Source organism: Panthera uncia, assembly GCF_023721935.1.
Source record: "Panthera uncia isolate 11264 chromosome C1 unlocalized genomic scaffold, Puncia_PCG_1.0 HiC_scaffold_3, whole genome shotgun sequence".
In the NCBI taxonomy this organism is placed as follows: Eukaryota; Metazoa; Chordata; class Mammalia; order Carnivora; family Felidae; genus Panthera; species Panthera uncia.
This window is the reverse complement of record NW_026057584.1, coordinates 53146159-53159652: the sequence shown is the minus strand read 5'-3', so window position 1 is coordinate 53159652 and position 13494 is coordinate 53146159. Positions and strand designations below refer to the sequence as shown.

The window sequence follows — 13494 nt, the reverse complement described above, 5'->3', positions numbered from 1 at the left end:
AAACAGCTTTGAGATTTTGAAAAGGCAACATTTAATTGTCCTCTTTGGGAAATTGTTACAAAGCATATAGAATCTCAAAAAGTTCTGGAAAAGACCTATGCAATGTTAAGGCACCACAAAATGAAGTAGGAAAGGAGGAAACTACACAGGGTAGGAAACCTGAGGAAGGGAAGAGCAACGAGCTTTTATCAGAGATATGCTATTGTATTAGACCAGACCACAAAGAAGACACAGTAATTCACAATATTCATGTTAAGGATTCCCTTAGTGATGCTATTAAATTCCAACAAGAAAAATGAGGCTGGAACTCACCCCAGCTAATAAGCCAAAAAATTTTTCATAGGTCCTTTGTTGGGCACAACAATCAAGTATCATGTTGCAGAGTTCTTTCTATTTGGAAAAAAAAATTCATTAATGATTCAAAATACAATGAATCCATGCTATAATTTATCAATATGATAGAGACAGCCTGAATTTTTAAATAAGATTTTAAACACACAAAATTTCCTAAGCTTTGTGAACTTAAGTTATTAAGACAAAATAAAAAACTCAATCTATGTCAGGCCTATAGTTTTTCAAAGCCTTCAGTCTGGCTGACAGTTTCCAAGGTCATCTATGCTAATTAGATTATAAAATTCTCAATTCAAATTAAGTATGAACCACCTCAATAAAATCTACTATATGAAAAAGATACACCAAGAAAAGATTGAATAGATTATATTCTAAAAAGATTCTACACAAAATTTTTTAAAATATAGATCATCAATATACCACCTGACAGTTTAGTTACATACCTTTAAACTCAATTCTTAAGAATATATTTAATTAGTATGGAAAAGGTAGAAGATGAGTCTTTATTTAGGCATAAATAAGTACAGCTACAACATTAACTTAAATGACATTCTGGTTAATAAAGAAAAAATGTATTTAATTTTTTTTTATGTTTATTTTTTTGAGAGAGAGGGAGAGACAGAGTGTGAGCAGAGGAGGGGCAACGAGAGAGGGAGACACAGAATCTGAAGCAGGCTCCAGGCTCTGAGCCGTCAGCACAGAGCCCGACGTGGGGCTCGAACTTGCAAGCTGTGAGATCATGACCTGAGCCGAAGTCGGACGCTTAACTGGCTGAGTCACCCAGGCGCCCCAACAAGAAATGTATTTAAAAGAATAAAGAAAAAAACACCTCTGTGGTTGGATTTGCTAGCCTCAAAATAAATGTTATACATATAGATCTATTGATAAATCTATACAAATAGATCAAATCATTCCATAACTGCTGGAATAATATATTGCCAATCAGCTATTTTTGTGCTTTGAAAATTCCTGTATACAAATTCTGTTGAACTATGGGTGCCTGGGTGGCTCAGACAGTTAAGCGTCCAACTTTGGCTCAGGTCATGATCTCTTGGTTCGTGGGTTCGGGATTTGCGTTGGGCTCTGTGCTGACAGCTCAGAGCCTGAAGCCTGCTTCAGATTCTGTGTCTCCCTCTCTCTCTGTCCCTCCCTCACTAGCACTCTTTCTCTCTCTAGCTCTCAAAAAATGAATAAACGTTAAAAAAAATTATTTGGGGGAAAAAAAATTCTCTTGAACTAATAAATGCAAGAGTAAATCCAGGACAGGAAATACCATCATCACAAATGATTTATAATTTTAAAATACTCAAATGAAATATCTAAATATTCAAACTGTATCAATTTCACTGATGATGAAACTCAGACAACATGGACACATCACTGGAGACAAAATGAAAATAGGCATATATTCATTCTCTGACCACTGCTGTAGTAGTGATTAAGTATCTTTTTCTACAAGACATTTATCAAAAAGTTAAAAATTATTTTTTCCAAATATAGTAACCGTAACATATCTGCTTTCTATAAATGGAAAGCCAGCCTACAAAATATAACATATACCCATTCAGTTCATTTTTACTTCTATTTAATTTTACCTTTATATTTTCAACTAGCATGGTAGCCCCTAGCTATATGTAGCTAATTAGTTACATTACTTAACATTACATAAAATTTCCATTCTTCGGTCACACTAGTCACATTTTCAAGTACTCAAAATCCGTATGTGACTAGTGGCTACTGTACTAGACAGTGTAGAATATAAATATTTTCATCATTGCAGAAAGTTCTATTGGACCATGCTGCTCTAGAAGTTGATAGTCTATTTATAAAACACTCTACTCAAAGTCCTTAATTCACAATATGAGGATATTTTTAGATGTCATTACATTGCTAAATTATTATTTTTTATGATTACTCAGAAGTTACCTCAATTAAATAAAATGCTTCTCAATGTGTAAGTTCTGAAAAGATGTACTTTGTCAAAATTTTAATATAGTAGTAAAAAATTAAAATAAGGCTTTTCTGAGTTCTGCCATATTATGTTAATTTGATATTAAAATGCATTTTCAACTCTTTCTACCAACATTGTATTTTACAATAACATAACAGTTAATCAGGTTTTAAACAATATAACATAGTAATATACTGATAGCATTGCTAATAAAGCCAGTGCTACTTGCAAAACAAATTACTTTCTTCCCTAGACTAAATGCAATTATAAGAGTTATTCCCTGTGGCTTAGAATAATTAAATATTTTAACATTTTAATTAAATATTATAGCAATTTCAGGAGCGTCTTCAGAGTGCATGAAAATAGATGTACTAAGACATTCTTCCAAATGCTATCAAAATATGTTGAGGTTAGTTCTAGAACAACTATCCTCTGAATTAGTATTAATAAAACGTATAAAGACTTAATTATACTCCTCAAATAATGTGACAAGATCATATAGTAATTTCAGTTTCAATTATAATTTTAAAGGTTAATTCCCTAATTTATTTCCTTTCAATGGTGACACATCAGGTACACCCAGGGTACAAATAGGTATACTGTTATTAATATACCAAAAAATAAACTTTAAGAGGGAAAAAAGAACTTTTTAAATTTGAAAAAATTATTTCATCTCAAAATTACGTACCATGGCATTTCAAGAAGAAATCTATAATCTAGAACAAAGGTTGGTAAACTTTTTCTATCATAGGCCAAATAGTAAATATTTTAGGCTTTAGAGGCCATACGGTCTCTGTTGCAACTAGTGAATTCTGCTGCTATAGGGTGAAAACAACTATACACGATCCACCAACCAATGGGCATGGATGTATTCCACTAAAATTTTATTTACAAAAATGGGCAGTGGGCCTGGGCTACAGTCTGCCAATTCCCATAACAGATCATATTTAAAGCCTTAAGACAAAGCACTCACACCTAATGGTAACAGCTCAGATAGACAAGATCTTTTAGAACTAGAAACGAAACTGCCTACAGTTGATATATTCACTGTGGAATCTCTGCTGGGTCTACCACATGTAAAGCAAGATGTGAAGAACAAAACCCTAAAAGCCTTGGCTCAGGTTCCAAGGATTTAAAATGCAGATGGGCAGGGAGCAACATACAAAAGAATGCAACTAGCAAAAAAAACCAAGATAATCTACTCAATCCAGTCTTTACTATCTTTGGCATTAGGGTTCCATGATACTTTGAACAGTGAAGTATAGGGAGTTATAAGACTATGAGTCCCATGGATTAAGAGGGGGCTAATATGTACTTTATGGACCACTGAATCCCTGACACCTTGTAGAGTGTCTGACATGTAGTATATGGTAAACATAGACTGCTGAATTAATGAATGAAAAAAAATGACACAGATTCTTCCATATACAATTAAAGTAATGTAATAACATGTATGGTGACCTTTATAATTTCTACCACAAAAGAATGCTTGAGCACATTAAGTAGATGGGCTAAGCAATTCACTAAGGAACAAATTTCTTATTGTATTTAGGCCACCTATTTGATTTACAGGCAACCACTCAGAAACTCATGTAATGTGTAGTGGTTCTGACAGACTTCTTCCTTTTTCCCCCACATCCCATTTAAGGAGCCCATTTAATTCATTGCAATGAGTAACACTTATGAAACACCCTAGGACTAAGTTTCAAGTTACTTTAAAATTTTAGAATAACTACATTAAAAACAGAATATCCAATACTGAGTTATTTCAATTCATAAAACCTATGAACTCCTTTAAACATTTTTATAAACTATATTATTTCCTAATAGAAGAAAAAAACATCAACTTACTGTTTGGCTTTCAGGAAACTCCATTTTCAGCAATTTGTGAGCACATTCTTCAAAATCTAAGCTGTAGAGATAAAACAGACACAATAGGTTAAAAACTTGCAGCATAGTTGAACTATGTTTTATAAAAAAGGATCTTACTTTAATAATTGTTTTAAACAAGTTTTTTACAGTAACTTCACAGTACTCTATTGTGTATAAACAAAAGACATAGCTCTTAATTCTACAAAGAATGAAGTATCGAGACATACTACAACATGGATGAACTCTGAATTATGCTAAGTGGAAAAAGTCAGATATAAAAGACCACATACAGTATGATTCCATTTATATAAAATGCCCAGAACAGGCAAACATATAGATACAAAGTGGACAAATTTTATTACACTGCTAACTACTTGCACTTATCTCTGACCCAAGTCAGGAAGAGATAAAGATGCTCCAGAGCCCATCATGACATCTAGGGCTTAATCACCACATTTACAAGTTATCTTGATTCATATTCAAACACAGTGCTTTTGTGTTACATTTTCAAAAACTAAGTATAAAAATAGTAAATAACCAAAATCACTTACAAGGAAAAAAACTGCTTTTATGCCATATAAGTTGCAGTAAAAATAATTCTAATATGCTTAAGAGAATTATCAAATTCAGTGTGAATTCAATTTAGGAATAATGCTAATATATTTGTACTTTTTGCAGAATGTTCAACCTTTATTCTTTTGATAACATCAGGATAAAATAATCGGAATGATTATGAATTTAGTTTTATAGTTCCTTTGTATTCCTTAGTTTCTGATACTTATTGAGCTTCATAAGCACAACAGAGTAATAACTGTGGATGGTACAATGTAATGGGATTAAGAAAAAAACTATAAAGAAAAAAGAAATATATCAAAAAGAGCTTTTGCAATGGGAAATATTAAATATCTAGCACTAAGATTAAAATATTAAACTACAGTTGATAAACTTCAAGAATATAGCAGTATTACCAAAAAGTATTTTGAAAGACACAGTGTTTTCTTTTCTAGTTTTAATTTTCCTCAAGAAAGAGCATTAGTATGCAGGAATAAACCTATGAAATTTCTGAAAAATAAGTAGTCAAGGAAAATATTTTACAACTGTCCTTTTATCTAGTAAGTACCAGGGAGAAAATTAACTGTATGATAGTCTCTTTTCCTTCTTGCTTTATTTTAAAAGTATTTGGTGACTCCCCATATCAAGATTGTTTTGAAGTTACACTAAATGTGAATATTAAATGAACTAAGTTTGATATTTCAGTTATCTTAGGTTGCTAAGTCAAATGAATTTCAGGTTTAACACAAATAAGTATTGAGGGAAGGGTACAGAAAAAAAGATTTTACATGATACTAGTTTTCAAGCTGTGTTTACAAATGGTTTTGTTGATGTTTCCAACCTAAGAAACTCTGATGGGCAACGACAGTCCCACCTCCTTCTGATGCTACAGCTTCAAAAATGCAAAATCAGAGTGGAACATCATTTGAAAGCAAGAATAAACAGGAATGTCTACTTTTCAATAATAAAACCAACGGTGTTGTTTTATGTTTTGTGTCAATGAGAGAGGGTCATTTAGGAACCAGGATAGTAACAAGATGATAAAAAGAGTGCTGGTGAGATCAGTCAACAAGTCTAAAAGGAAAGAAATAAAAACAATAAAATCACCACACAGTTCAGCTGTCCGACCTTAGTTTTGTTTACAAGATTTCCGAAAGCAAACTGTATGATGCCCTCACTGCCATCTGACTTGATGAGTTATATTCCATTCTTGATTTATATTGTATTTCGTATAGATTGGTTTACTATCAATGTAAGACTAAAAAAAACTGGAAAAAGTAGACACAAAAAGTCTATAATCCAATTTCCTCTCAAGACAACCACTGTTGAGACGTTATATACTACTTCTAGAATCTGCCTACCTATTGAAACAGTGAAGAAAATACTACTGGTACAGTACTATACAGTCTATACAGTTTTTTCCCCACTGAACATTAAGTCAGACCACTTGCCCAAATCAGTAATAATTCCCCCCTAGCCTGATTTTCAATGGTGGCATAAACTGGACATTTTGTTATTTGTATTGGACAAGATGGTCTCTTTTTTTTCCATATTGAACAATTCTCTCTATAATTCTCTGTCAGTATGTATTTCTTTAAGAAATATAATGAAAAAGGATTGTCTAACGGCATGGACACTAAGCCCTTGATTCATGTTACCAAAAGGCTTTCCGCAGACAGTGTATCCCTTTAAATTCCCACCGATGTTTATATGTATCTCACTAAAATCATTAGTACTGAGTACTGTTGCTTTGGGAAAAAAACCAAAGTAAATCACTTTGCTGTTTTACTGACCAACAATAGCATTTATTGTTCTAGAGTGGTATTTATTTGATAACTTTATGTTTCAGGATCCCATTACATGAATCCCTCAACCATGTCCTTTAAACACCTTTCTGCTGAAGTCTGTGGGGTTCTTTCCTAAAATTTGTATGAGCTTTTAATTAAGTACAGCAAATTTTGTTATAAATAAATTATTTTTACTTGGCATTTGGGGGCTCAAAACTCTTAAAAAATACTAACATATAATAGAGTATTGCTGTTACTAGAGTTCTTACCACTCTGTAATTGTGACTGTGACCTAATGCTTTCTTGTTCAAATACTTCATGTGATTCAAGGATTATCAAGGTTTGGTAAGCTAAAAAAACAGTTTTATTTAAATACTTATTCAAAGAGCTCCACTGTAACTCTTTCAAAATTAATGTTAACAGCAATATTAAAGCAGTGAATCTACTGTTTACAAGTGATTACTGTTGAATTTGTAAAAAAGGATAAATGAAAGGTCAAACTCTAAGAATTTTTATCTGTAACAAAAACTCATTTTCCATTTTAAGTTTGTATGAAAAAATATTTAATAGTTTTTCTTTCATTTGAGAGGCAAAGAAATAGGTAAGGATAAACCAAAAATATTTCTAGCCAATGTTTTGCTTTTTAACATTTTTCTTTCTGAAGATGAATCTAAGCCAAAAAGTTTTCAGACAGAATAAAAACAGGATGACTCCTACGTATGAATCATTTTTGCTATTACATCATATGAAATGGAAATATACAAAACCTAGTAAGAAAACAAAACTGAGAAAACATTCATCCTCCAGTGTAAAATGTAAACACTGTGCCCATTAAATCAATAGGTTGATTCGCATAAAAAACAACAGATGTACTAAGCATTTCATATTTCATTTATTTCTCTTCAAAACCAAACTCAGCCTTCAAAGGGAATAGGATATGCGTATGACATCATAGTAGTTCTTACTTAACATTACTTCAAAGGGTCCTCAAAACCTCCTAATTCCTATTTCCATTTATATTCATTTCTATCCGCACGGCAAATCAGTATCCAAAAGTTATCATAACAGTGTTTCTCTGCTTAGAATCAGAATTAGAAACCAAATTAAAAAAATGCTAAATTTCTACTACACAATTATATACTGTGCCAGCTCTATAATATAGAGTTGTTTTTAGGTTTTTATTAGTTATATTTAACTATGAGGAATGACAGTTAAAAGAACTCTGTTTAATTATGTAACATGAATAGACCTTCCAAATAAGAAAAGATAATTTTCTTTTGAATCAAAGAACCAACAGTAGGGATCTATGAAGTTGGGCAGGTAGTTTGAGAATCCCTGAAATGGTCTAGTTTTCTGTTATCAGATACTAAAAATTTCATTTTCTTTTCCATCTCCTGTGAAAAGCAAGGATCAACAGAGCTACAGTATCTTACCTTGACTGAATAGCAAGATAAATTGTACGACGAAATGAGACTAGATTGATTTCTGTTTTGTCATGAATAGTCACTTTTTGTCCTGAAAGAAATTAAACATAACCAATTACAAAACTACAAAAATAAATGTGAAGAAATGTACATGTATCTCTACATAATAATTTTTCATAAGTATTTAGAATCTAGTTTAATAATAATACTACTCTTTTCTGCGCAGTTCAAAGTAACCATTTCTAGTCTCTTGTCATATCTTAGAGTATTTTAATAACTGTGTCAGTTCAAAGAAGTCCAGAATCAAGCCAGAAATATTATTTTTGTTTCTGCGCCACTTGCTCACTTAGACACTATAAAAGGCAGCGCTCATGGTATTGTTTGCTAAGATATTATTTCTAGAGTTATAAACATGACAATTTGGAAGAACTGTAATTTACAGGTAGAAATTCAGTTTCAGAGAACACTGGATTATCATGACAGACTGGATGGGTCCATTTTAAATATGTGTATTTATCAAAATTTTCTCTTATCTAATTCATGGAAACTTCTCTTAGAAATATTTAATAGTTTTTATTTGAACAGTATTTTCACATGAAACAAAAATTCTGAAGTAAATGTAGTACACAGGTAGTTAGGAAACATTTTAAATAAGAAAGACACTGGAAAAATTGAATTTACTTTTATAAAATATGTTGCAGAAAACTAATTACACTTCAAGACAGAACTAAAATGCATTGTGTCTTAGAAGGAAAAGATATACTTTTAATATTTTCAAGTATGTAATATAAGTAAATAATGACCAGTGTAGGTACGTTCTGATGTTTTAACTGAGACTTAACCAAACTAAAGTTCTGAGCTTACTTTTCTGTGAAATAAAGCAATCAAAGCTAAAGAAGATCATGCCTGCTCTGTGCAAACACAGCTTCTGGCCTCCCCACTCTATTTTGCCAAAACGAATAGAAAATACCTCATCACTTTCATGTATCACATTCATGCCAGGGTTGCAGAAATCACATGCACTCAACATGAATGCATCTTTTTCACAGTTTATAGTCACATGCATAAAATGTCAAATTAAAATTATGCTGATATTAAAAAAATGATTTCCTTGTTTAATACTTTTAGAGCAGAGTTTTCAACCTTAGTAATACTGACTTTACTGGCTAGATAATAATCTGTCCTGGGGGGCAGTCTTGTGACTTGTAGTATGTTTAACAGCATCCCTAGCCTCCAGCTACCAGATGCCAGTAGCAATTCCCAGGCCTCCACAGATTTTATTTTAGAGGATTACATTAGAATTAATTTATTAATTAATTTTAGAGGATAATGTTAGTTTAATAAATTAAATAATATAATACATAAATAATAAATAAATTTAATGAACAATCCTAATTTATTTTAGAGGATTACATTAAAATTAATTTAATTTCAGAATATTTTACAGTATTATTTGAACGAGCTACACTTTTACCTTCTTCATCTTCTTCTCCCTCTTCCTCCTCTTCTTCCTCTTCCTCTTCACTACTTCCAGCATCTTGGTCTGTGTTTGAGTCACTATCTCCTTCATCAAGAATTTCTACCAGAACAAAGTATAGGAAAGTATCAGTGAGCAAGTGATACACATGAATCTCATTCTGAGAAGACAATTCTCAGTTGGCCGAAATCCATAGTGTTGTTCCAGTTTACCACCCAAAAAAGATGATCACCCCGGCCTATGTTATTGCCTAGGTGGTCAGAGAGCCGTACGTATCATTCTTCTGCCAGCTAGAAAATGGTCATAAAATAAGGAAGGGATGAAAAGAACAAAGAAATAGTAGATGAAGGTTTTCCAAAAGAGCAAGACCACTGGAAAAATAAATTATGAATGGAAACAGGTACACTGGAGTCAAAATAATAGTTCAGCATCAAAAAAGAGATCGTCTACTATAAAACGCTAAGGCTAGATCTAGAAAAAAAGAATTTAGGGTAAGAATGTTTTGTGAAAGATTAAGAACGAAGAAAAAATAATTGCATAATTTAGTGTTTACTTTAAATAAACAGTGATGAGATTTTTATTCTTATGTATACTTAAATAGAACATTACAATTAATCTAAAGACTTTCCATATGTAAACAGAAACAGAAGTTTAAAAGCCTTAAAAAAAACTAGTAAGATAAGCGCTTCACTGCAAAATTGCTTCTTAAAATACAACTCACCTTCAGAAGGAGATGAAAACAGTGATGTAAATCAGACACTACGTGGGTCCAGTCACCATATTAACAGTTAACAAATGACAAAAACTAAAATTGTATTTTGCCCAATGGTGTCCTCTATTAATCAGATAAAAGATTTTACAAACCTGGCTAATACTTCACTTCTGCATTTCTATTACAATCAGAGATTTTAATATAAAGTTTTGGGGTGAACTTATTTTTAGGAAAATTCTACTTATATTTAACTGAGCACTATAAATCAGGAGCTACATATAACATTTAATGTTAGCAGAAAACTTCCTATCTTAAAAAATAAATCATTTTATTAAAATGAAGAGGTGTCATTCAATCCTTAGCTGATACACAAATCCCAAGAATACTTCTAACAAATGTGACTTCAAGTAATAATCTAATGTGTCTAGTTTCCCATTATATAATGTGGCTTAGACAGACTTTTAAGAGAGGAAACTATTTAGCATTCAATAGTAGGAAGACAGGCACTCCTGCTGTTTTCCCAAATGCTGTAAGACCTAAAACACAAGTGCACCTGGGTCACTCTAAGGTGCTAATTACTAAAGCTGTGCCCACTTCCTGCTGTGGCCATTTTTTTATGCCAGTTCTAGAACATTTTATGAAAGAATGAAGGTCAAATGAATTGTCTAGTCGTTTACATCATCCTCTCCTCATCTCTCCACTTTAGAATCTACTTACTGAAATCACTTAGGCAATGACAATTGGATTTCATTAACTGAATGAAGCAGTGGTTTCAAAGTATGCTCTGTGAGTCCCTCGGGGGTCAGTGAGGCCTGTCAGGTGGTCTGCGAGGTCAAAATTGTTTTCATAACAATACAAAGACATTATCTGCCTTTTCACTGTGCTGACATCTACAGTGGCCCAAAAGCAATGGGGGTTGAAACCACTGCAACCTGAGCACAAATCAAGGCACCAGACTGCACCAGTCACTGTGCTCTTTACTGCCATGCTCTTGCAGGAGGTTTTAAAAAGCCAGTCTGACTTAAGAATGCCCTTGAAGAGGAAGGGCATTTCATTTCATTAAATCTCAGTCCTTATGTGTAGGCATACATAGGCATGAACAACAAAACATGAAGTTCATGTATGGCCCTTCTGTTAAAGACAGATGCACAATGGTGATGGTTATCTTAGAGAAAAGCACATATGTGACTGCTTGACCTGCCACAGGAATTTGCTACATTTTTCATTTTTACTTGACAGAATGGCTGACGTTAGTTGTTAGGCATTTTGTCAGACATTTTCTCAAATATAAACAAAGTGAGACTGTCACTTCAAGGAAAACAATTAAAAATATTTACCCCCATGATAAAATCAGAATTCTCAAGAGAAAATTAGAGTTTTAGAAAACTCGTATCCATTCTTGTGAGCTTGACAGTTTCCCAATACTCAGACTTCTCTGGTAAGACAGGTGGCAATATTAATAAATGTGATTTCTTGATACTGTGCTAATTTAATTTTGATAATGTTAACATGTTAACACTTGGAAGATATGCATAACTGCGTGAACTGCTATTTCCCAAATGATCAGTGGAGCATGTTACGAAATCATGCATGGGTAAAAGATCCATTCAAAGTGATATGCCAGGGGATTTTAATGTAATAGAGTATGAAAATTCATGAATACTGTTTCAGGTTTCACATTTCAATTAATCTTTAAGAAACTATCAGCTTTTGGGGGCACCTGGGTAACTTAGTCAATTAAGTGTCCGATTCTTGATTTCGGGTCAGGTCATGATCTTATGGTTCATGTGACTGAGCCCCACTTTGGGTTCTGTGCCCACAGCATGGAGCCTGCTTGGAATTCTCTCCTTCTATTTCTCCTTCTCTCTCTGCTCCTCCCCATCTTGCATTCTCTCTCTCAAAATAAATAAACATTAAAAAAAAAAACAAAAAAACAAAACACCCAAAACTATTAGCTTTTAAATACAGGCATACTCTTAAGGAAGAATATACACATTATCTGAAAAGGCTATTAAAATGCTTCTCTCTTTTCCAACCACATATTATCTGTGAGGCGAAATTTTTTTCCTATACATCCAAACAACCTACTGCAATACTGCAATAGACTGAACACAAACAATATGAAAATCCATTTCCTATTAAGTCAGATATTAAATTGTACAAAATATATGAAACATGCCATTTTTCTTAAATTTCTTTTGTCTCATAAAGTAGTCATTAAGAGTAGAAAGGGATCTTGAGTTCAAAGAGTTTAAGAAAGTGCTACAATTAAAGAAAGTACCACTTTCCTGGCACTGCCCAACTGCTGATATCGTAAAGAAACGGATGGAGAGTTCCCAAGTTAAAAAAAACAAACAACAACAACAAAAACAACAGGTATGGTAAAAATTCCATAAATCCATTTAGCATCTTTGAGGGATACTGTAGAAAAGGAAGTTCATAAGAAAAGAAGGCAAAATGGGTCCAAGGAATTCTCCATGTTTAGAAATTAAATTATAATAGCAAAAGGAATCTGGCCGTTGCAGTGAAATGCCCCTAGGAACCTGGTACCTAAGAAGAGAAATCTATTTATTGAACCAGATTTGTAGAATAATGTATAGAAATGTGAAGCTGCTTACACTTTACTTGCTATTTCATTCTACTTCCAAATGACTAAAATAGGAAATGCAGGCAGTGACAGAGCTCTAGGCTGCCTGCTTGCTTCCTGAGAGATTTCAGAACAGTAAGTACTTCTCACACAAAATCACAGCTTGAGGGAAATGGAACTCATAAAATTGTAGTTATATTATAATTATATAGGTAATTCTGAATATTAGCTTTAGAAGAAAAATGATACAAATGTGAAAAAAAAACATTGCCTAAATACTGGCTCTACACTTTATTTATCCTTAAACAAGTAACATTTACATCAAACAAGTTTTGTAACTTGTTCTAGGTCACTTAGCTTGTAAAGGCAGACAAAATACAAACCAAAGTCTGTCCAAAGTTAGTGTTTACAATACATTGGCAACATACAAATGATAATAATAACCAATTTATTGACCATTGATACCCTGTCTGGAATTGATTGATTTTATCAGGATATCAATCTGCTCTCAAGAAATAATAAAGTACAGCACTTTATAATAAAAGAATAGCATTCAGTTGATCATTAAATCAGGGGTAAACTTAAGTACTAATTCTTAGGTGGCAGTGAAGTTAAAATGAAAGCCACCAGTAATTCTTAAGTGGTAGTAAATAAAATAAAGGCCATTAGTAATATATGGATATTTCTTAAGAGGAATAAGACTTAAGGGCTGTATAATTTAAACACAGGGAAAGAGGAGAGGGACAAAGAGGTACATAATTTAGAATGAAGTAATACCACC

At 32.7% G+C, this 13494-nt stretch overlaps 1 protein-coding gene across 1 annotated transcript in view; it reads right to left on the bottom strand.

Annotated features, from left to right (window-relative positions):
* CWC22 (CWC22 spliceosome associated protein homolog) overlaps nucleotides 1-13494 on the bottom strand; it is a 55930-nt gene that overhangs the window by 9027 nt on the left and 33409 nt on the right. Inside the window, exons 12-15 of the mRNA XM_049615418.1 lie at nucleotides 9412-9516; nucleotides 7947-8028; nucleotides 4154-4214; nucleotides 313-390 (exon numbers count right to left, since the gene is read on the bottom strand). Coding sequence (XP_049471375.1) covers nucleotides 313-390; nucleotides 4154-4214; nucleotides 7947-8028; nucleotides 9412-9516 — 326 coding nt within the window. The remainder of the gene's footprint in view (nucleotides 1-312; nucleotides 391-4153; nucleotides 4215-7946; nucleotides 8029-9411; nucleotides 9517-13494) is intronic.